The following is a 25,072-nucleotide window of genomic DNA, read 5'->3' on the forward strand; positions in this document are numbered from 1 at the left end:
TGTCCCTGATATAAATGATAGACGTTGTAAGATCCACTAGAATGTCTTGTCAGGTGCAGACTTGGCCATGAGGTGTTTCCTGTTGTTCTTCTCAGGCTTCAGCAGAATGATGTAACATTTGGGCAGGAAGAGGCAGGTCAGCAGGCCGAAACTGGAGCCCAGGATGGCGAACACCTCCGTGGCCGTGGAGTACTTCCCAGGAGAGCTGACGTAGGCAGGGATGAAGGAGATCCACACGGCACAGAAGATCAGCATGCTGAAGGTGATGTACTTGGCCTCGTTGAAGTTGTCTGGTAGTTTCCTGGCCAGGAAGGCTAAGAGGAGACAGAGGGAGGCCAGCAGGCCGATGTATCCCAGCACAAGGCAGAAGCCCAGGGCTGAGCCCTCATCACATAGGAGGATGACACAGGCACTCTCACGTGTCATCAGTCTGCGTGGGCTGGGAGGGGAAACAGCCAGCCACACAGCACAGATCACCACCTGGAGGAGGAAAATAATTGTCATGTTGATAAGTCCAACAAGGGTGCATGATACGAAGAGAACAACTGGGTCAATGTTCCTACCTGGACCAGAGTACAGAGTGAGATGAAGGCTCTCTGCTGTGGAGGCCCAAACAATTTCATGACATTACTGGCTGGAAGTGTAGCCCTGAAGGCCATCAACACCACTATTGTTTTCCCCAGAACACAAGAGATGCAGAGGACGAAGGTGATGCCAAACGCTGTGTGACGCAGCATACAGGACCACTCAGAGGGCCGGCCAATGAAAGTAAGAGAACACAGAAAACACAGAGTCAAGGAGAAGAGCAGCAGGAAGCTCAGCTCAGAGTTGTTGGCCCTGACAATGGGGGTGGCGCGGTGACAGGCGAATATGAGGACGACTGTGGCAGTGCAGAAGGACCCCAGGAGGGCCACGGAGAGCAGAGCGATACCCATTGTGTCACCGTAGGACAGGAAGTCAACCTGCTTGGGGATGCAGGCTGTACACTCCTCATTGGACCAGAACTCAGGTAGGCAGCGAACACACTCTATAGCATCTGGGGAACATGGAGAAGACAAGACATATTTCTGTAGTGAGGCTGGGTTATGACAACACACGCTCACATCCATACAGGCTGTAGACTGGCCTCACCTGTCTGATTGCTAATCTCCCCTGCTGTACAGACCACACAGTCAAAGCAGCAGATAGGGAAGTGAGGCCTGATGGCCCTCCGAGTGCCTGGATGACAGCTGCTACTGCATACTGACAGAGGGACCTGGGAGGGAGATCACACACTGCTTCAGTCAGAATTAAACATGAATGCACAGGAACACACACGAGAGCAACAGAGATACACAAATACATACAAAATACAAATTCAACTTAATGAATGTATTATTTGACCATATTCTATGACCATGAAATTCAAAAGAATACATCTGAAAAGGAAAACTAAACTACTAAATGCAATTTCTTACAACAACAAAAAAACTTTTAACAGACATCATAGTTGGATGCAGTTTAATGAAATTAATGTTCTTTGTTGCATCCATCTCCTCCATTTATTCTTTGTCTCCTCATTTTCTAAGAAATTAAATCTATTTTTTCCAAAGAAATCTAACTAGGACAGCATTTTTTAAAGAATATTAAGAGATTAAAAGGTAAAAGTTCAGACATTTATGAGAGCCTTACTGTCGTCTGGTTTCCATTCCAGATGATGTCCGTTTTCTGGATGTATAGTTTCTTCCTGCCCAGGCTGGTAGTCTCGTCAAACCTCCCCACTGTGACAAACTCTACCTGGCCCTCTGCCCCTAACTGCCAGTTCACCAGGTCATACACAGCCACTGGATCCCCGTTCACATCAAACTTAGTCTCATCACCAAAAGAGTTAGAGAACTCCACCTGCTTCAGGTAGTGCAGGAGCTGAGGAGAAAAAGACAATCGGGGCATACATTCAGAATGTTTCAAATGTAACCATTTGTTTTGTTTAAAACTATTTTTAAAAGTAACTACTTTTCTTTCTTAAAACTATATATGAAAGTAAAAAAAATGTTTTGTCTAAAACTTTATTTAAAAGTAAAAAAAATTCTTGTTTAAAACATCAGTACATTTATCTGACCAGTACCAGTCCTGTACCTGCCATGGCTGTACGCTGTCAGTATTTGGGCAGGCATGCAGAGGAAAAGGTCCTCTTCCTGTCTCACAGCTCCTCATAGCATGCAGTGCGTGGGCGATGGCGTACACAGCCTTGTACACATTATAGGATATCCTCAACTGAGACACGTCAGAGTAGATATTCCGGACACTGCCCAGGTCCTCAGACCCAGAGCACAGAGGTTTAACCCCCTGACTATCTCCACCCCCATCACCCTGCAGGCTACACCTAAACACCTCCTCCCAGAAAGGGCGTAGGAACGGGTCCTTGGAGGCGTCTGGGCTGGAGGGGTGGAGACGCAGCAGGAACTCCTGTAGTCCAGGGATGTGCACAGCTCGGCGGATGGCAAAGCCCATGGAGCCCTGGAGGATGGGGAGGAAGCGGGGTGGGGTGGAGAGAACTGAGGCTGTACTCCAGGCTTCGCTGGCCAGCCACTGCACCCCTGTCAGACCCTGCCGCAGGGCCTCGTCAAACAAAGCTCCAGCATCCTGCTCCAGGGCAAACACCAGAACCACCCCAGTCCCGGAGGACCGAATACGGGCAACGATGGAGGCCATGGCCCCCTCCGCGTGGTTTTTGGGGATGATTTCATGGAGGGCCATGCAGGCACCGAGCTTCTGCACCTAGAAAGGTATACTATGGTCATTTAGCAGACACTTTAAGCCCAAACACATTCACATTGTGTATTTATCCACACAGGAGAAAATGATACAGTATATCCCACAAACCTTCTCAGAAAATATTTGTGCTCCCCCACGACCATATGCATCGTCCCCGGCAACCACACCCACCCATTTCCAGCTGAAGTGCTGGACGAGCTGCACCAGAGCATCGACCTGGAATCAGACATGGATTAACCTTTTCCCAACACTCAATTGGTACTAGAGTAGAGATTTGATAGGAATTAGATCAGAGAGAGAAAGTGGAGAAGTTAGAGAGTTACATGGAATGAGAAGTCACCTGGAAGAAGTCACTGGGCATGGTCCTGAGGAAGGCTGGGAACTCTGCCTTGTTACTGAGACATGCACAGCTAGAGAAATAACTGACCTGTGAGAGAGAGAGAGAAGAGAGAGAGAAGAGAGAGAGAAGAGAGAGAGAGAGAGAGAGAGAGAGAGAGAGAGAGAGAGAGAGAGAGAGAGAGACAGAGAGAGAGAGAGAGAGATGATTAGAGGAAAAAGTAACTCTTCAGCCAATGTACTTCTGTTAGTAACACCCTTAAACTGTGAAGAGTAGTGTATACTGTTAAATGTAAGTGGTCAGTCTGCCTACCTGAGGTACTCTGAAGACTCCCAGGAAGCGAGCAACCACCAGAGACAGAGTGGAGCCTCCATCCCCGATGACCACCGGAACCTGGCCATGACAGAATCCCCCCTCCACCTCTCCTTCCCCTTCTCCCCCCATCAGTTCCACAGAAGCCCTCAAGGCGTGGTAAGGAGTACTGCACGAATCATATATCTTATATCCCAGAGTGAAGTTGGGGAGCAGATGATCTTCTCTGTTGATCTCCTCGATGGCGAACATCATGGTCTGCATCCAGCGGAATGTCCGGAAGTTAAACCTGCGCGGGAGAGGAGAGGACAGATGGATGAGTCTTACACTGAGGAGAGAACAGAGGGATGAGTCTTACATTGAATCCTTTTATGGTGACGGCCATAGTCTAGAGAACTAACTCAGACCCTCACCCGGTGCAGCGTGTGCTGGCTGGTTTGGAGGTGAAGGAGAGGTCAGGCTGCAGCACCATGTCATGGAGGGAGAAAAGGCCCCCTAGCATCACATCCCCCTCCCTCTGTAGCATAGGCAGGGCAGAGGGAGCCGCCATCAGTCTACACTGCTGAAGCTTGGACTGAGGCTGGGAGGAGATTAGACAGAACAACTCCAAGCACAGCACTGTCACACAAAGGGACCCTGATCTCTTCATTGTCTCCGCACTGCCACCATTTGCTCACATAAGTCAAAAATCTATATACCAGTTTATAACTTGTACATCCAACAAAGTCACACCAAGACTTTGACAGTTCCTACTGTACTATAATCCATAAGGAGACATATAATTAAGCCATGCAGTAAAGAGAGTTGTTAACTCACTACAACAGCCTGCGTTCCCATGAAGAGAGATTCCTCCAGTTTTAGAAAACACACCCTACTAAACCGTAACATATTGCATATCCTCATAAAGTCCTAGAATACACCTGCCCAACTGCCAAAGACATACAGCCAAGCTGAACCCTCACAGACAGTACAGCACACAGACCCACACACATCCTCACCCACTCATTGTGGGGTCACGGCAAGAGCCCTCTTTATATGTTACCTACCTGACTGCCTCCCCCTCCTCTCAGATCACCTCCTGTCAGATAGCTCTTATCTCCCCAGGGATACCGGTCAATGGAAAGACGAGAGCATCTGCCAGTTTCACAGCAAGACAGTGACAATAACAAACAACTGCCATGCACATTGGACCATAATGGAGTGAGACAGGAGACAAACACCATTTACCATTCTGCCTGAGTGAACCAGCTGATCTTACAGCGATGTGAGGAGGTAGAGGGCTTACCTCACCTCCCTGCAGACAGGTACCTGCTATAAGTCTCAGACCTCTAATTTACACACTCCTCAAGGAAGAATGTGTGTCTCATTGGAGTTATGACAAAATAATGATATAACACTGCTGTTGTCATGGCAGAATAGGAGCAAAACGGTAAGTTTTGTTGAAAGTCTTCCATGTGATGTACAGTACGTATATGTTAATAAACAGTACCAGTCAAAAGTTTGGACACACCTACTCATTCAAGGGTTTTTCTTTATTGTTACTATTTTCTACATTGTAGAATAATAGTGAAGACATCAAAACTATGAAATAACACATATGGAATCATGTAGTAACCAAAAAAGTGTTAAACAAATTATTCAAAGTAGCCACCCTTTGCCTTGATGACAGCTTTGCACACTCTTGGCATTCCCTCAACTAGCTTCATGAGGTAGTCACCTGGAATGCATTTCAATTAACAGGTGTGCCTTGTTAATTTGTGGAATTTATTTCCTTCTTAATGAGTTTGAGCCAATCAGTTGTGTTGTGAGAAGGTAGGGATGGTGTACAGAAGAAAGCCCTATTTGGTAAAAGACTAAGTACATAATATTACCAGAACTGCTCAAATAAGCAAACAGAAATGATAGTCCATCATTAATTTAAGACAAGAAGGTCAATCAATCCGGAAAATTTCAAGAACGGAAAGTTTCTTCAAGTGATGTCGCAAAAACCATCATGTGCTATGATGAAACTGGCTCTCATGAGGACCGACACAGGAAAGGAAGACCCAGAGTTACCTCTGCTGCAGAGCATACGTTCATTAGAGTTACCAGCCTCAGACATCGGCAATTAAATGCACCTCAGAATGCAGCCCAAATAAATGCTTCATAGAGTTCAAGTAACAGACACATCTCAACATCAACTGTTCAGAGGAGACTGAGTGAATCAGGCCTTCATGATCGAATTGCTGCAAAGAAACCACTACTCAAGGACACCAAAAATAAGAAGAGATTTACTTGGGCCAAGAAACCTGAGCAATTGACATTAGACCGGTGGAAATCTGTCCTTTGGTCTGATGAGTCCAAATTTGAGATTTTTCCTCGCCGTGTCTTCGTGAGACGCAGAGTAGGTGAATGAATGATCTCCAGATGTGTGGTTCCCACCGTGTAGCATGGAGGATGAGATGGTGTGGGTGTGCTTTGCTGGTGACACTGTCTATGATTTATTTACATTTCAAGCTACACTTAACCAGCATTCTGCAGCGATAAGCCATCCCATCTGGTTTGCGCTTAGTGGGATATAATTTGTTTTTCAACAGGACAATGACCCAAAATACATCTCCAGGCTGTGTAAGGGCTATTTGACCAAGAAGGAGAGTGATGAGTGCTGCATCAGATGACCTGGCCTCCACAATCACCCAACCTCAACCCAATTGAGATAGCTTGGGATGAGTTGGACTGCAGAGTGAAGGAAAAGCAGCCAACAAGTGCTCAGCATATGTGGGAACTCCTTCAAGACTGTTGGAAAATAATCCCAGGTGAAGCTGGTTGAGACAATGCCAAGAGTGTACAAAGCTATCATCAAGGCAAAGGGTGGCTACTTTGAAACACTTTTTTGGTTACTTCATAATTCCATATGTGTTATTTCATAGTTGTGATGTCTTCCCTGTTCTACAATGTAGAAAATAGTGAAAATAAAGAAAAACCCTTGAATGAGTAGGTGTGTCCAAACTTTTGACTGGTACTGTATACAGTGCATTCGGAAAGTATTCAGACCCTTTGAATTTTTCCACATGTTGTTACGTTATAGCCTTATTCTAAAATGGATTCAATAATTTTTTCCCCTCATCAATCTACACACAATACCCCATAATGACAATGCAAAAAAATATATATTTTTTTTGCAAATGTATATTTAAAAAAAATGTATGAAATATTACATTTACATAAGTATTCAGACCCTCTACTCAGTACTTTGTTGAAGCACCTTTGGCAACGATTACAACCTTGTGTCTTTGGTATGACGCTACAAGCTTGGCACACCTGTATTTAGGGAGTTTCTCCCATTCTTCTCTGCAGATCCTCTCAAGCTCTGTCAGGTTGGATGGGGAGCATCGCTGCACAGCTATTTTCAAGTCTCTCCAGAGATGTTGAATCGGGTTCAAGTCCGGGCTCTGGCTGGGCCACTCAAGGACATTCAGAGACTTGTTCCAAAACCACTCCTGCATTGTCTTGGCTGTGCACTTAGGGTCGTTGTCCTGTTGGAAGGTGAACCTTTGCTCAAGTCTGAGGTCCTGAGCGCTCTGGAGCAGGTTTTCATCAAGGAACTCTCTGTACATTACTCCATTCATCTTTGCCTTGATCCTGACTAGTCTCCCAGTCCCTGCTGCTGAAAAACATACCCACAGCATGATGCTGCTACCACTATGCTTCACTGTAGGGATGGTTGCATGTTTCCTCCAGATGTGACATTTGGCTTTCAGGCCAAAGAGTTCAATCTTGGTTTCATCAGACCAGAGAATTTTGTTTCTCATGGTCTGAGAGTAATTTAGGTGCCTTTTGGCAAACTCCAAGCGGGCTGTCATGTGCCTTTTACTGAGGCTTCCGTCTGGCCACTCTACCATAAAGGCCTGACTGGTGGAGTGCTGCAGAGATGGTTGTCCTTCTGGAAGGTTCACCCATCTCCACAGAAGAACTCTGGAGCTCTGTCAGAGTGACCATCGGGTTCTTGGTCACCTCCCTGACCAAGGTCCTTCTCCCTCAATTGCTGAGTTTGGCTGGGCGGCCAGCTCTAGGAAGAGTCTTGGTGGTTCCAAACTTCTTCCATTTAAGAATGATATAGGCCACTGTGTTCTCGGGGACCTTCATCGCTGCAGAATTTTTTGGGCACCATTCCCCAGATCTGTGCCTCGACGCAACGCTGTCTCAGAGCTCTACGGACAATTCCTTCAACCTCATGGCTTGGTTTTTGCTCTGACATGCACTGTCAACTGTGGGACATTACATAGACAGGTGTGTGCCTTTCCAAATAATGTCCATTCAATTGAATTTACTACAGGTTGACTCAAATCAAGTTGTGGAAAAATCTCAAGGATGATCAATGGAAACAGGATGCACCTGAACTCAATGTCGAGTCTCATAGCAAAGGTTCTAAATTCTTATGTAAATAAGGTATTCCTTATTTTATTTTTAATTAGCAAAAATGTCTAAAAGCCTGTTTTCGCTTTTGTTAATGAGGGGTATTGTGTGTAGATTGATGCGGACATTTTTTTGTTCAAACCATTTTAGAATAAGGCTGTAACTTAACAAAATGTGAAAAAAGTCAAGGGATCTGAGTACGATCTGAGTACTTTCCTAATGCACTGTACTGTACATGTGTAGCTGATTCATTCAGGACACAGTGTTGCTCTTTTCCCTTCATGCCAGCTCTGAGTCTCTTAGTGCAGTGAAGCATGCGTACATAGTATTTAGAGAGTTGGCACAACTTTTAGAATTTTAAATATTGTTCTAATTCTAGATATTCAGTTAGATTGCATTGTTTAAATATTCCCCGTGTCATGTTAATAGGGCGCTAACATGTCTGCCATAGAATGTTGTGGTGTCATGGAAACGCATCATAACGTGAAAAACCTCAATGTCCCAACTCTCTAAATACAAATCTCTGCTGTAAACCTGTGGAGTAATGACTCATTAAGGCTCGCTTTGTGTAATAATGTGCTCTGGTGTTGGGGAACAGATCATTAAGACTAGTGCTGCAGGCTATGTGAGACAGAAATGAGGGCAGAGAGAGAAAGATGTAAACAGATCAAATGAGTGTTATGTCGCCTCAGGCTATAGTTTGGCTCCTCTTAACTAATAGCCTCCCTTTGTGAGAAAGAGAGGGGAGGATGGAGAGAGAGGAAGGGAGGGAGGGGGAGTGATGGAGAGAGAGGAAGGGAGGGAGGGGGAGGATAGAGAGAGAGGAAGGGAGGGAGAGGGAGTGATGGAGAGGTGTGTTGTGGCGCTCGAGGTAACAGTTTCCCCTCCTCTCCACTAACATCTCCCTGAGACTACCTCTGCTTAGTAAGTAGGGTCATAACAAGATGTCCCAGGTTGCACCTCTCTCAGAGGAGGACCTGTTCAGATGATAATGAAAACAATGTGGTGAGAGCGAGAGCAACACTGAGAAAGTTGCTGTATCACTGAGCTCCTCCAGGGAACAGGCAGGAGAAACAGAGCAGTGAGATTTAATCAGGCGGTGTACAGATGCGGTCAAATACATGTATATTGGCACTCTTGCATGATTCACAATTTCTTCTGAAATAAGTTATATTGAAAAAAAAATTATGCTTACACATGCTTTTGTTTGATTTACAACTGTGCAGGACCCCCCCTAATTAAAATAAATAAACAAATAAATAAATACAATAATAATAACTAAACTGAATAAGATATGTTTAACTTCAAAGTAGAAAAAATGACTTGGACTAAATTATTCAACATTTAAATTCATTTGGTTGGAGGTAATGATTCTTGTTTACTGTGTAATTTATCTTACATAATGGTAAATTGCAGGTTCCTACAGCGTAAAAATAGCAATTCAACCAGTTTTGAAAAGAAAAAACAGAACATTATGGTCCATTGCACTCCATTGTAAAGTTAAAGGGTGACAATATATTAGCATCTGTAGGCTATGTCTAAATCCAGGACACTAATAAAAGGTTTGGTAGCTAACTCAGAACTTGACTTGATCAGCTGACATTACTGTTGATGACTTCTGTCATATCATCAATTTAACACTGATATGGACTAGGCATATAGAACACATAAAAAACACCTAGAAAAGATGTCTAACTGGCCTCTTGGAAAGAGGCCCTTTATATCCTTATCAGACAGCACCAAATATTCTGTAAACACCGGCCTGGGAGGCTTGTAGGAAGTCAAGGCAAATGTTCTGTAAACACCAGCCTGAGAGGCTTGTAGGAGGTGAAAACAAATATTCTGTAAACACCGGCCTGAGAGGCTGGTAGGAAGTGAAAACAAATGTTCTGTAAACACCGGCCTGAGAGGCTGGTAGGAAGTGAAAACAAATGTTCTGTAAACACCAGCCTGAGAGGCTGGTAGGACGTGAAAACAAATATTATGTAAACACCAGCCTGAGAGGCTTGTAGGAAGTGAAAACAAATATTATGTAAACACCAGCCTGATAGGCTTGTAGGAAGTGAAAACAGATGTTCTGAAAACACCAGCCCGAGAGGCTTGTAGAAGTCAAAACAAACGTTCTGTAAACACCAGCCTGATAGGCTTGTAGAAGTCAAAACAAACGTTCTGTAAACACCAGCCCGAGAGGCTTGTAGGAAGTGAAAACAGATGTTCTGAAAACACCAGCCCGAGAGGCTTGTAGAAGTCAAAACAAACGTTCTGTAAACACCAGCCCGAGAGGCTTGTAGAAGTCAAAACAAACGTTCTGTAAACACCAGCCCGAGAGGCTTGTAGAAGTCAAAACAAACGTTCTGTAAACACCAGCCCGAGAGGCTTGTAGAAGTCAAAACAAACGTTCTGTAAACACCAGCCTGAGAGGCTTGTAGAAGTCAAAACAAACGTTCTGTAAACACCAGCCCGAGAGGCTTGTAGGAAGTCAAAACAAACGTTCTGTAAACACCAGCCCGAGAGGCTTGTAGAAGTCAAAACAAACGTTCTGTAAACACCAGCCCGAGAGGCTTGTAGAAGTCAAAACAAACGTTCTGTAAACACCAGCCCGAGAGGCTTGTAGGAAGTGAAAACAGATGTTCTGTAAACACCAGCCCGAGAGGCTTGTAGAAGTCAAAACAAACGTTCTGTAAACACCAGCCCGAGAGGCTTGTATGAATGTGAAAACAAAAAGAAAGTTACTTTTAGCTGCTACAGAATCCCACAGTATCTAGCGACAGTTCTCTATGGAAATATTCTCAAATCTGCATATACGTGTATATATTTTTAATCCCTCCAGATTCATGTTTCCAGCAAACGTACCTGTTGTGGATAAAAGGCTGTGCTTGATGATGTAGTGCACATACAAATCACTTTCGTGGTTAAGATCCCACGTACTGAATAAAATACATAAGGTAAATGGTTTCCCATAGCATTTTCAACTCTGCCAATGGTTTTGTCACAAAAACTGTTGCGATGGACAGCAAACTTGCCCAATCTGGTTTTGGCCCGTGCTCTCTAGACAAGAGTCCGCTGATAAAGTGTGATGAGATATGGATAAGAGCAAAAGCTCCGATAATCATGTCATCAGCTTTCAAATAATAGCCTACCCTCGATATTTAGCCTATTGGAGATCTGCATGATCACTATGCGCTAACCACCATGTGTTGTTCATCATCATTTACTTCATCTGCCTATAAACTTTTCATGCTATTCCGAGTCGTGGTGGTAGGCCTACAATGTAACATATCATCGCGTGACTACAACTTCTTTGATCTGATGGCTATTATATCAATACTTGCGCATAAAGGTGTTTCCACCGACATCTCTCGCATACTTAATTTTACTGTCAAAAACAAATCCCACCATGTCGAATGAACAAATTGTCTGTCGACATTTATGAAATTGTAACTGGGGTTTCTTTCAGCCCTGTCATTGCTTTTTTAATGTGTAAGTAAAGTTATTCGCACACTGGCACTTCCGGGTTGGAGCGAGTGGTCGCATTTTCGCTTCGCTCCACAGGTAGTATTACATTTAATTTAATTTCATTACAGTACAACGGTTTGATTTGTTTGATCTTAGCACTTTTTTTCTTAGCTAGCTACATAGCCGTCTTTGTATCAAAGATAATTGTGTAGTTTAGATTATTATCGAATTATCGAATCTTCTAACGTTGTCAACACTGCTAGCTAGCCAGCTAGCCAACTTCTACCGAATCATTACAACGGAACGATTTGATTAGTGTAGTGTTAGCTAGCTTCATAGTTGTCTTTGCATCTAAGATAATTGTGTAGTTTAGAGTAATCATCTAGCCAGTTATCGAGGTTACCTAGCCAGTTCCACTTTTAAACAAAGTCAGCTAGCCAGCTATTTTCGCCGTCAACACTGCTAGCTAGCCAGTGCTACACTGCTAGCTAGCCAGCTAGCCAACTTCTACCGAAACAGTACAACGGAACGATTTGATTAGTGTAGTGTTAGCTAGCTACATAGTTGTCTTCGCTGTCTTTGTATCTAAGATAATTGTGTAGTTTAGAGTAATTATCTAGCCAGTTATCGAGGTTACCTAGCCAGTTATCGAGGCTACCTAGCCAGCAACACTTTCAAACATAGTCAACAACGCAGCCACTGCTAGCTAGCCTACTTCACCAGTCAGCAGTACTGCATCATTTTAATCATTTTAGTCAATAAGATTTTTGCTACGTAAGCTTAACTTTCTGAACATTCGAGACGTGTAGTCCACTTGTCATTCCAATCTCCTTTGCATTAGCGTAGCCTCTTCTGTAGCCTGTCAACTATGTGTCTGTCTATCCCTGTTCTCTCCTCTCTGCACAGACCATACAAACGCTTCACACCACGTGGCCGCTGCCACCCTAACCTGGTGGTCCCAGCGCGCACGACCCACGTGGAGTTCCAGGTCTCCGGCAGCCTCTGGAACTGCCGATCTGCGGCCAAAAAAGGCAGAGTTCATCTCAGCCTATGCTTCCCTCCAGTCCCTCGACTTCTTGGCACTGACGGAAACATGGATTACCACAGATAACACTGCTACTCCTACTGCTCTCTCCTCGTCTGCCCACGTGTTCTCGCACACCCCGAGAGCTTCTGGTCAGCGGGGTGGTGGCACTGGGATCCTCATCTCTCCCAAGTGGACATTCTCTCTTTCTCCCCTGACCCATCTGTCTATCGCCTCCTTTGAATTCCATGCTGTCACAGTTACCAGCCCTTTCAAGCTTAACATCCTTATCATTTATCGCCCTCCAGGTTCCCTTGGAGAGTTCATCAATGAGCTTGACGCCTTGATAAGTTCCTTCCCTGAGGATGGCTCACCTCTCACAGTTCTGGGTGACTTTAACCTCCCCACGTCTACCTTTGACTCATTCCTCTCTGCCTCCCTCTTTCCACTCCTCTCCTCTTTTGACCTCACCCTCTCACCTTCCCCCCCTACTCACAAGGCAGGCAATACGCTTGACCTCATCTTTACTAGATGCTGTTCTTCCACTAATCTCATTGCAACTCCCCTCCAAGTCTCCGACCACTACCTTGTATCCTTTTCCCTCTCGCTCTCATCCAACACTTCCCACTCTGCCCCTACTCGGATGGTATCGCGCCGTCCAAACCTTCGCTCTCTCTCCCCCGCTACTCTCTCCTCTTCCATCCTATCATCTCTTCCCTCTGCTCAAACCTTCTCCAACCTATCTCCTGATTCTGCCTCCTCAACCCTCCTCTCCTCCCTTTCTGCATCCTTTGACTCTCTATGTCCCCTATCCTCCAGGCCGGCTCGGTCCTCCCCTCCTGCCCCGTGGCTCGACGACTCATTGCGAGCTCACAGAACAGGGCTCCGGGCAGCCGAGCGGAAATGGAGGAGAACTCGCCTCCCTGCGGACCTGGCATCCTTTCACTCCCTCCTCTCTACATTTTCCTCTTCTGTCTCTGCTGCTAAAGCCACTTTCTACCACTCTAAATTCCAAGCATCTGCCTCTAACCCTAGGAAGCTCTTTGCCACCTTCTCCTCCCTCTTGAATCCTCCTCCCCCTCCCCCCCCTCCTCCCTCTCTGCGAATGACTTCGTCAACCATTTTGAAAAGAAGGTTGACGACATCCAATCCTCGTTTGCTAAGTCAAACGACACCGCTGGTTCTGCTCACACTGCCCTACCCTGTGCTTTGACCTCTTTCTCCCCTCTCTCCCCAGATGAAATCTCGCGTCTTGTGACGGCCGGCCGCCCAACAACCTGCCCACTTGACCCTATCCCCTCCTCTCTTCTCCAGACCATTTCCGGAGACCTTCTCCCTTACCTCACCTCGCTCATCAACTCATCCCTGACCACTGGCTACGTCCCTTCCGTCTTCAAGAGAGCGAGAGTTGCACCCCTTCTGAAAAAACCTACACTCGATCCCTCCGATGTCAACAACTACAGACCAGTATCCCTTCTTTCTTTTCTCTCCAAAACTCTTGAACGTGCCGTCCTTGGCCAGCTCTCCTGCTATCTCTCTCAGAATGACCTTCTTGATCCAAATCAGTCAGGTTTCAAGACTAGTCATTCAACTGAGACTGCTCTTCTCTGTGTCACGGAGGCGCTCCGCACTGCTAAAGCTAACTCTCTCTCCTCTGCTCTCATCCTTCTAGACCTATCGGCTGCCTTTGATACTGTGAACCATCAGATCCTCCTCTCCACCCTCTCCGAGTTGGGCATCTCCGGCGCGGCCCACGCTTGGATTGCGTCCTACCTGACAGGTCGCTCCTACCAGGTGGCGTGGCGAGAATCTGTCTCCTCACCACGTGCTCTCACCACTGGTGTCCCCCAGGGCTCTGTTCTAGGCCCTCTCCTATTCTCGCTATACACCAAGTCACTTGGCTCTGTCATAACCTCACATGGTCTCTCCTATCATTGCTATGCAGACGACACACAATTAATCTTCTCCTTTCCCCCTTCTGATAACCAGGTGGCGAATCGCATCTCTGCATGTCTGGCAGACATATCAGTGTGGATGACGGATCACCACCTCAAGCTGAACCTCGGCAAGACGGAGCTGCTCTTCCTCCCGGGGAAGGACTGCCCGTTCCATGATCTCGCCATCACGGTTGACAACTCCATTGTGTCCTCCTCCCAGAGCGCTAAGAACCTTGGCGTGATCCTGGACAACACCCTGTCGTTCTCAACTAACATCAAGGCGGTGGCCCGTTCCTGTAGGTTCATGCTCTACAACATCCGCAGAGTACGACCCTGCCTCACACAGGAAGCGGCGCAGGTCCTAATCCAGGCACTTGTCATCTCCCGTCTGGATTACTGCAACTCGCTGTTGGCTGGGCTCCCTGCCTGTGCCATTAAACCCCTACAACTCATCCAGAACGCCGCAGCCCGTCTGGTGTTCAACCTTCCCAAGTTCTCTCACGTCACCCCGCTCCTCCGCTCTCTCCACTGGCTTCCAGTCGAAGCTCGCATCCGCTACAAGACCATGGTGCTTGCTTACGGAGCTGTGAGGGGAACGGCACCTCCGTACCTTCAGGCTCTGATCAGGCCCTACACCCAAACAAGGGCACTGCGTTCATCCACCTCTGGCCTGCTCGCCTCCCTACCTCTGAGGAAGTACAGTTCCCGCTCAGCCCAGTCAAAACTGTTCGCTGCTCTGGCACCCCAATGGTGGAACAAACTCCCTCACGACGCCAGGACAGCGGAGTCAATCACCACCTTACGGAGACACCTGAAACCCCACCTCTTTAAGGAATACCTAGGATAGGATAAAGTAATCCTTCTAACCCCCCCCCCCCCCTTAAAAGATTTAGATGCACTATTGTAAAGTGGCTGTTCCACTGGATATCATAAGGTGAATGCACCAATTTGTAAGTCGCTCTGGATAAGAGCGTCTGCTAAATGACTTAAATGTAAATGTAAATGTAAATGCATGAAATGGTTGGATGGAAACCTGGTTACTGTTCACAGAATGTCATCAGTACAATATAACAGTGAATAATCGTTGTGTTGATCTGTCACGCCCTGACCTTAGAGATGCTTATTATTCTCTATGTTTGGTTAGGTCAGGGTGTAACTCGGGTGGGATATTCTATGTTTTCTGTTTCTTTGTTTTTGGCCGAGTGTGGTTCCCAATCAGAGGCAGCTGTCTATCGTTGTCTCTGATTGGGGATCATACTTAGGCAGCCCTTTTTCCCACCATTAGGTTGTGGGATCTTGTTTTCTGTTTAGTTACTGTTGCCTGACAGAACTGTGCGTTTTCGTTTTCGATTTTGTTATTTTGTTTGAGTGTTTTTTGAATTAAAATCATGAACACTTTCCAAGCTGCTCCTTGGTCTACTCTTTCTACCACCAATGAGAGCCGTTACAGAAGATCCCACCAAAAACGGACCAAGCAGCGTGGCCAGGAGGAGTGGACATGGGAGTACATCCTGGATGGAGAAGGACCCTGGACGCAGGCCGGAGAGTATCGCCGTCCAAGGGAGCAGATGGCAGTGAGAGAGGAACGGCGATGATACGAGGAGGTAAGTCAACGACGGAAGCCCAAAAGGCAGCTCCCAATTTTTTTTTGGAGGGGGGTACACGGGGAGATTGGCGGAGTCAGGGTTTAGACCTGAGCCAACTCACCGTGCTTACCGTGGGGAGCGTGTGACCAGTCAGGCACCGTGTTATGCTGTGATGCGCACTGGAGACACAGTGCGCATTCACAGCCCGGTGCGCTCTGTGCCAGCTCCCCGCATTTGCCGTGCTAGAGTGGGCATCCAGCCAGGATGGATTGTGCCGGCTCAGTGCTCCTGGTCTCCGGTGCGTCTCTTCGGCCCAGGATATCCTGCGCCAGCTCTGCGCACTGTGTCTCCGGTGCACCTTCAGAGCCCAGTGCGTCCTGTGCCAGCGCCCTGCAGTTGCCGGGCTAGGGTGAGCATCCAGCCAGGATGCGTTGTGCCAGCTCTACGCTCCAGACCTCCAGTCCGCCTCCACGGCCCAGTATATCCTGCGCCGGCCCAATGCACTACGCCTCCAGTGCGTCTTCAAAGCCCAGTGCGTCCTGTGCCAGCGCCCCGCACTTGCCTGGTTAAAGTGAGCATCCAGCCAGGACAGGTTGTGCCAGCTCTGCGCTCCAGACCTCCGGTGCGTCTCCATGGCCCGAAGCCTCCAGTGACGATCCATGGCCCGAAGCTTCCTGTGACGATCCATGGCACGAAGCCTCCAGTGACGATCCATGGCCCGAAGCCTCCAGCGACGGGCCCCGGTCCGGAGCCTCCAGCGACAGTCCCCAGTCCGGAGCTTACAGTGGGGGTTCTTAGCCTGGAGGCCCCGACGACGATCTACGGTCCGGAGGCCCTGGCGACAATCCCCGCACCAGAGGCGCCACCGAAGTGGTGGAGCCTCAAGCGGAGCGGGGTCTGCGTCCCGCACCGGAGCCTCCACCGAGAGTAGATGCCCACCCGGACCCTCCCCTATAGGTTCAGGTTTGCGACCGGAGTCCGCACCTTTGGAGGGGGGGTACTGTCACGCCCTGACCTTAGAGATCCTTATTATTCTCTATGTTTGGTTAGGTCAGGGTGTGACTCGAGTGGGAAATTCTATGTTTTCTGTTTCTTTGTTTTTGGCCGAGTGTGGTTCCCAATCAGAGGCAGCTGTCTATTGTTGTCTCTGATTGGGGATTATACTTAGGCAGCCCTTTTTCCCACCATTAGGTTGTGGGATCTTGTTTTCTGTTTAGTTACTGTTGCCTGAAAAAACTTTTTTTAAATTAAAATCATGAACACTTTCCACGCTGCGCCTTGGTCTACTCTTTCTACCACCAACGAGAGCCGTTACATGATCACTCTAAAATAAATTAAACAGGGATCTTACATTTCCCTATTACTAATGGAAACATTTTACATTTCTTCTACTCAGTTATTGCAATTGCACTGGGTCCACTGAGAGCGATAGTTGCCCTGTGACATGGATAGGGTTCTGAGAGATATTCATATATAATATGAAAGGTGAGGCCTGGCAGAAAAAGAGAGCAAGACCGAGGGGGGAGAATGTTGTAAAACTGTACATTCACTTGGTTTAAAGTATATAGTATATATACAGCTGTGTACCACACGTTAACTCTAGAGTACAGGTAAACAAACAGCCCCCAACTTATTTTAAGGATAAGCTGTTATTCTTTTTGACATTCAAAATCCCCCCTACCCTTTAATGAAAAGCATGTGGGTGGAGACGCCAACCATAAGATTTTCTCTCCCTGAGCTGCCACGGTTTCAGCTGAGGGCCTCTAAGTGAAAAAAAAAAACACTAACTAGCAGACTGGCGAAGAAAAACAATTACAGAGAGGCTTCCCTGGAGAGAGACAGGGAGGGTTGTTGTGAACTTAGAGAACCGGAAAATCACCTGTGTGCCTCTGCAACACCACAGCCTTGCCTGGAGCGCTGTTTTAACAAGCCGCGTTAGGCCAGATGTAACGAAGCATGACAAAGACTCGATGAAGCGGTTAAACGTGGCGCTTAGGGATGGGCACCGGTGAGGACACCTTGCCCCAGACCTGCCAATTTACGATAAACCCAGGGGGTGCAGGAGGAACGGAGAGGCCGGGCGGGCAGGCGAGGGCAGGTAGGTGTTTCATACACAGGTGATGACATCAGGGCCGGGGGCGATGAAGCGAGGGTTCACCAGGTGTGGCGCAGAACCATAATCAGTCTCCAGGTCTGGCAGAGTAATGGGGGAAGTGATTAGGAGATGCATTAGGAGATGCAACAAGCTGGCAAGAGACATTCAGAAGGGTAACTGTTGCTCTATTCAATGATCAACACACTCATTAGCTATGGGCTGGAGCAGACTTGTTTTATTTATAAAATAAACAATGTTCTATGTGCTATAGAAATGGAGAGATGAAGTAACATTTTCTGAAGACATTGAAATATTCATATCCTTACATGTTGCATGTTAATAGAACAATACTGTGAGGATGGCAGTCAGGTGTGTAATGATAGATCGCAATGACTGTGCTAGGCTGATGCACAGATGGGCCTGTGTAACAGATAGGGTTTTTCCAGGAACCAGGTCATCAATATGGGCTGAGGTAGCCTGCTGTATGAGCACGTATCTCAAAGTTAAGAATACATCTACCATTGACATCACTACACGATTTACTCACTAATTTTTCTAGTTAGGAATTGACCCTCTATCTTAAAGGGCCAATCTGTAGGTGACACAATAGCAAAGTGCTTACACCGCCACTGTTTTGGTAAAAAGCTGAGGGATAGGCCTGGAGAAATGTAACCACTCTCAGATTAATAGACAGAGAGATGGAGGCAAAGACTGACCATCCAGGATATTAAAATGATAGTTTTAACCATGTTGTGAGCGTATGCAGTGTTTCTTTACATTTACATAGTTTACAAATATTAGAGTAAAATAAGTTTATATTTTTTCTGATGTGGTAAAACTATATTCTTCAAGAATCAATTGGAATATATCAGTACTTTATGACTCCAAAAATGGATGTAGCAATTGCAGATTTCCCCTAACCTTTTACTGCCGTGGGCTAAATCAGGGTCACAAAAGTATACACCTCACACACATGGTTATGGGCTTAAAGAAAATTAGACACCTGTACCATATCAGATATAGAGTTGAAATGTATTACATTTTGAATTTGCATCCCAATATTACACTTTATATACATCAAAGAAGACTGAAATATAACAAAACTGTTTGACATAAAAAAAAAACATTTCTGCAGTTTCTGTTTAATAATAATGTTTATTAATGATGAAATGATGAAAAATATTAATACTTTTCCACCCATGAGGCCACTAGAGGGCGATTTGGTCAGTTGACTGCAGGAAAGGGTTTTAACCGAGACTTGGCAAATAATGTTGAGAATGTTAATGCACCAAAGATAGTCTATCCAGAGTAGACTTAGATACAATACTGGGAGAACATCATCATTTGTTGTAATAATCAAGTTAATAATAGTGATTAAAAAAACATGTATTTCCCACCCGATTAGGAAACTACAACCCCTGCTAAATTACATGCCAGATAGTATAACCTGCAGTCAACGTCAGATTGATGGAGAGGATGCTTCTGCATGTTGTCATTGACTAATAGTGATCTATAGAGGCTGCTCCCAGTCAACACAGTCAGTGGAGGGAGACAGAGTCCACGATAAGGCCCTCTATGCCTCTCTGTCACACTGAGATAGTAGTCAACACCTGTGTCTAGGCAGAGAGGCTCATACATACTCTGAAACCAACACCTAACCCCTAGCCCATGCCAGAATGGACATATGAAAGGATTGGATGGGTTCGGTTTAAGTAATATGGTGGAAACTCCATCTGGCCTGCTGAGGTGTATTTCATGTTGCTTACATTTAATCTATTTTCCTTTTATAGAGTCTAGGGATGGTGGTAAGAAGTATGACTGTCCCATTGTCTTACAGCAATACAATACTGTCCCATTGTCTTCCAGCAATCCAAGACTGTCCCATTGTCTTACAACAGTCCAAGACTGTCCCATTGTATTAGAACAGTCCAAGACTGTCCCATTGTCTTACAACAGTCCAAGACTGTCCCATTGTCTTACAACAGTCCAAAACTGTCCCATTGTATTAGAACAGTCCAAGACTGTCCCATTGTCTTACAACAGTCCAAGACTGTCCCATTGTATTAGAACAGTCCAAGACTGTCCCATTGTCTTACAACAGTCCAAGACTGTCCCATTGTCTTACAACAGTCCAAGACTGTCCCATTGTCTTCCAACAGTCCAATACTGTCCCATTGTCTTACAACAGTCCAAGACTGTCCCATTGTATTAGAACAGTCCAAGAATGTCCCATTGTCTTACAACAGTCCAAGACTGTCCCATTGTATTAGAACAGTCCAATACTGTCCCATTGTCTTACAACAGTCCAAGACTGTCCCATTGTATTAGAACAGTCAAAGACTGTCCCAATGTCTTACAACAGTCCAAGACTGTCCCATTGTATTACAACAGTCCAAGACTGTCCCAATGTCTTACAACAGTCCAAAACTGTCCCATTGTATTACAACAGTCCAAGACTGTCCAAATGTCTTCCAACGGTCCAAGACTGTGTCATTGGCATATCTGTTCACTATCCCACGTGAACCCTAATGTAATCAATCACATAGCTACAGCACCTGATGTCACAGGAAGGCCAAACAAATCATCAAGAACATCAACCACCTGAGCCACTGACTGTTCACTCCACTATCATCCAGAAGGGGAGGTCAGTACAGGTGCACCAAAGCTGGGACCGAGAGACTGAAAAACAGCTTCTATCTCAAGGCTATCAGACTGTTAAATAGCCATCACTAGCCGGTTACCACCCGGTTACTCAACCCTGCACCTTAGAGGCTGCTGCCCTATATACATAGACATGGAATCACTGGCCACTGTAATAATGGAACACTGGACACTTTAATATTGTTTACATACTGCTTCACTGTATTCTACTGTATTTTAGTCAATGCCACTCCGACATTGCTCATCCTAATATTTATATATTTCTTAATTCCATTATTTTACTTTTAGATGTGTGTGTATTGTTGTAAATTGTTAGATACTACTGCACTGTTGGATCTAGGAACACAAGCATTTCGCTACACTCGCAATAACATCTGCTAAATATGTGTATGTGACCAATACAAATCGATTTGATTTGATTTGATTTAGCTACATTGTTGATGATAGCATTCTGGAAAATGTTCATTACTTGAATAGGTATTGCAACTCTTTGTATTGCAACTCTATGTGTTACAACTATGTATTGCAACTCTATGTATTGCAACTCTATGTATTGCAACTCTATGTATTGCAACTCTATGTATTCAAACTCTATGTATTCCAAATCTATGTATTGCATCTATGCATTGCATCTCTATGCATTGCAACTCTATGTATTCCAACTCTATGCATTGCAACTCTATGTATTCCAACTATATGTATCCAACTATATGTATTCCAATTCTTTGTATTGCAACTCTATGTATTACAACTCTATGTATTGAAACTCTATGTATTGCAATTATGTGTATTGCAACTCTATGTATTGAAACTCTATGTATTCCAACTCTATGTATTGAAACTCTATGTATTGCAATTCTGTGTATTGCAACTCTATGTATTGCAACTCTATGTATTCCAACTCTATGTATTGAAACTCTATGTATTGCAATTATGTGTATTGCAACTCTATGTATTGAAACTCTATGTATTCCAACTCTATGTATTGAAACTCTATGTGAGCCTTACAATGGGCTCAGTGTTATTTAGCAGAGATGCTGAAAGCTTGGTGTTATTTAGCAGGGAGGCTGAAAGCTCTGTGTTATTTAGTAGGGAGGCTGAAAGCTTGGTGTTATTTAGCAGGGAGGCTGAAAACTCTGTGTTATTTAGCAGGGAGGCTGAAAGCTCCGTGTTATTTAGCAGGGAGGCTGAAAGCTCTGTGTTATTTAGTAGGGAGGCTGAAAGATCCGTGTTATTTAGCAGGGAGGCTGAAAGTTCTGTGTTATTTAGTAGGGAGGCTGAAAGATCCGTGTTATTTAGCAGGGAGGCTGAAAGCTAGGTGTTATTTAGCAGGGAGGCTGAAAGCTCTGTGTTATTTAGCAGGGAGGCTGAAAGCTCCGTGTTATTTAGCAGGGAGGCTGAAAGCTCTGTGTTATTTAGCAGGGAGGCTGAAAGCTCCGTGTTATTTAGCAGGGAGGCTGAAAGCTCTGTGTTATTTAGCAGGGAGGCTGAAAGCTCCGTGTTATTTAGTAGGGAGGCTGAAAGCTTAGTGTTATTTAGCAGGGAGGCTGAAAGCTCCGTGTTATTTAGTAGGGAGGCTGAAAGCTCCGTGTTATTTAGCAGGGAGGCTGAAAGTTCTGTGTTATTTAGCAGGGAGGCTGAAAGTTCTGTGTTATTTAGCAGGGAGGCTGAAAGTTCTGTGTTATTTAGTAGGGAGGCTGAAAGATCCGTGTTATTTAGCAGGGAGGCTGAAAGCTCCGTGTAATTTAGCAGGGAGGCTGAAAGCTCCGTGTTATCTAGTAGGGAGGCTGAAAGCTTGTGTTATTTAGCAGGGAGGCTGAAAGCTCCGTGTTATTTAGCAGGGAGGCTGAAAGTTCTGTGTTATTTAGCAGGGAGGTTGAAAGCTCCGTGTAAATTTAGCAGGGAGGCTGAAAGCTCTGTGTTATTTAGCAGGGAGGCTGAGAGCTCCGTGTTATTTAGCAGGGAGGCTGAAAGCTCCGTGTTATTTAGTAGGGAGGTTGAATGTTTGAAAGTTAGTATTGCGTTTGTGATTAGAAAGTGCTGTTTCTCTGTCCAGTCTGTATTGGCCACATAGTGTTGACCACTGTCAATGCCACAATGGTCCAGGAACAGGCCATGACTTCCTCTGATGGAGCCAGGTGGGAGGCAGTGAAGGGGAACTCAGAGTCAAGGGGGAGTTCTGTCAGTAAGTCAGGAGGCTTGTCAGAAGGCGACGCCTACCTGGGGTCTGAGGGGAACCAGAAGGAACCACGGAGGGGGTGGGGGGGCATGGGGCAGGCCTCAGGCTTCTCCATCTCAACACATGTGTTCTTGAGCTCAGATCTAACTCCCCGACGGACGGCCCTCAGAAGGGCACTCGCCTGGAAAACGATCTGACAGGCATCTGCACAAGTACACAACACAAACAACCCAGGTTTTTAATTGAACCTGGCCTCAGAGCCATATCATAAGATCATTAAACAACCACAGGGCTGGAAAAAATCATTACAACAAATTGAACAGAGCACACTTCAATGCCTCGCTAAATCACGCTGAATTAACTGTTAATTTAGTGTGACTGTCAAAAGTATTATTTTAATATCCTTATCTAGATGATTATGATGGGCCTAAATTGCGAAGGAATGACGTGATGTGAAGATTAATAATGGAAGTGAATACATCAAATAAAATTACTGCAATCTGCCAAAATTACACAAACATAAACAAATATACTGTCTGCCAGACATGTGTACACACATGCAATGACTCACTCACGGATGCAGTGGCTCTGTTCGAGAGCATCAAAACTGTGATGTATCATGGGTAAATTGTGACTGCCTGACTGATCTACAAATAATATTCAATACATGTACTGTACTGTTTATAAGAATATGAAAATGTACTGTACTGTATATAAGAATATGACATTGTACTGCACTGTATATGTGAATAGTGTGTGAATTGTATTTATGTTGTCTCTTGGTGTCTTTCCTTTATATAACTCTTATTTTATATTTATGTTCAATTTAATGTCATATCTTATGTTGTTCTTGTCTAGTACTATTGTGTACTTTGTCATGTATTTGTTTGTTTTATGTGAAACCCAGGAAGAGGATCTGCCGCATGTGCAGTAGCTAATGCAGATGATACTTAACTGAACTCCTGAGCAGCACATTAGTGCAGACAGCATTCTAATCAGGAATCTCATCAGGAATCGTTACCGAGGACACCATCTCAACAGTCACAGGTACAGACAAATGTTAATGAAATACTGCCCCTGAACTTCACACCAAATTTGACAGCAAAACAAAATGTATAGCCCAAAGCTATCTAACATCACAGTTATTCAACCATCAGCTCTGACAATCAGCTTTGAGACTCTGACCTGGCCCTTCCCGAGCTTCAGGGCCTAAGGTCCCATGAGCCCTGACCCCACACTCTAGGCCTAAGGCAGACCACCCACTCAGCTCCACAGCTGACCCCACAGACTCTAGGCTTAGGACAGACCACCCAATCAGCTCCACAGCTGACCCTACAGACTCTAGGCTTAGGACAGACCACCCAATCAGCTCCACAGCTGACCCCACAGACTCTAGGCTTAGGGTAGACCACCAACTCAGCTCCACAGCTGACCCCACAGACTCTAGGCTTAGGACAGACCACCCACTCAGCTCCACAGCTCCACCCACACAGCTCCACAACTGACCCTACCCTATAGTCACTAGATGCATCTCCTTGCCTTATCCGTTCCCTCTTCTGCACTGATGTAAAAAAAAAAAAGATAAATGAAAGCAAATTGCCTTCTTTCATTCATCAGTGCTGTGTTTTTTTAATCAGTGCAGATGACAGAGGAGTAGACGAGGAGACATGGTCATGTCAGATTATTGAGATGTATTAATTCCGTCCTGAATCCCTGGAGCTCTACAACACAGCTGAAGCCATGGAGCTCTACAACACAGCTGAAGTCCTGGAGCTCTACAACACAGCTGAAGTCCTGGAGCTCTACAACACAGCTGAATCCCTGGAGCTCTACGACACAGCTGAAGCCCTGGAGCTCTACAACACAGCTGAAGCCCTGGAGCTCTACAACACAGCTGAAGCCCTGGAGCTCTACAACACAACTGAAGTCCTGGAGCTCTACAACACAGCTGAAGTCCTGGAGCTCTACAACACAGCTGAAGTCCAGGAGCTCTACAACACAGCTGAAGCCCTGGAGCTCTACAACACAGCTGAAGTCCAGGAGCTCTACAACACAGCTGAAGCCCTGGAGCTCTACAACACAGCTGAAGTCCTGGAGCTCTACAACACAGCTGAAACCCTGGAGCTCTACTACACAGCTGAAGTCCTGGAGCTCTACAACACAGCTGAAGCCCTGGAGCTCTACAACACAGCTGAAGCCCTGGAGCTCTACAACACAGTTGAATCCCTGGAGCTCTACAACACAGCTGAAGCCCTGGAGCTCTACAACACAGTTGAATCCCTGGAGCTCTACAACACAGCTGAAGCCCTGGAGCTCTACAACACAGTTGAATCCCT

At 45.7% G+C, this 25,072-nt stretch overlaps 1 protein-coding gene across 1 annotated transcript; it reads right to left on the reverse strand.

The window, feature by feature from the left end:
• Positions 1-36: 36 nt before the first annotated feature.
• LOC120018915 (extracellular calcium-sensing receptor-like) lies at positions 37-22,851 on the reverse strand. Its single transcript, XM_038962133.1, has 12 exons — positions 22,778-22,851; positions 4,450-4,537; positions 3,817-3,983; positions 3,404-3,692; positions 3,095-3,181; positions 2,863-2,970; positions 2,575-2,757; positions 2,116-2,496; positions 1,672-1,902; positions 1,132-1,255; positions 564-1,036; positions 37-480 (listed from the first exon to the last, which is right to left on the reverse strand). Exons 1-12 carry the CDS (start codon positions 22,849-22,851, stop codon positions 37-39), a joined length of 2,649 nt encoding a protein of 882 aa, XP_038818061.1.
• Between the last annotated feature and the right edge of the window lie 2,221 nt (positions 22,852-25,072).

This window comes from Salvelinus namaycush, chromosome 23, assembly GCF_016432855.1.
Source record: "Salvelinus namaycush isolate Seneca chromosome 23, SaNama_1.0, whole genome shotgun sequence".
NCBI classification, from domain to species: domain Eukaryota; kingdom Metazoa; phylum Chordata; class Actinopteri; order Salmoniformes; family Salmonidae; genus Salvelinus; species Salvelinus namaycush.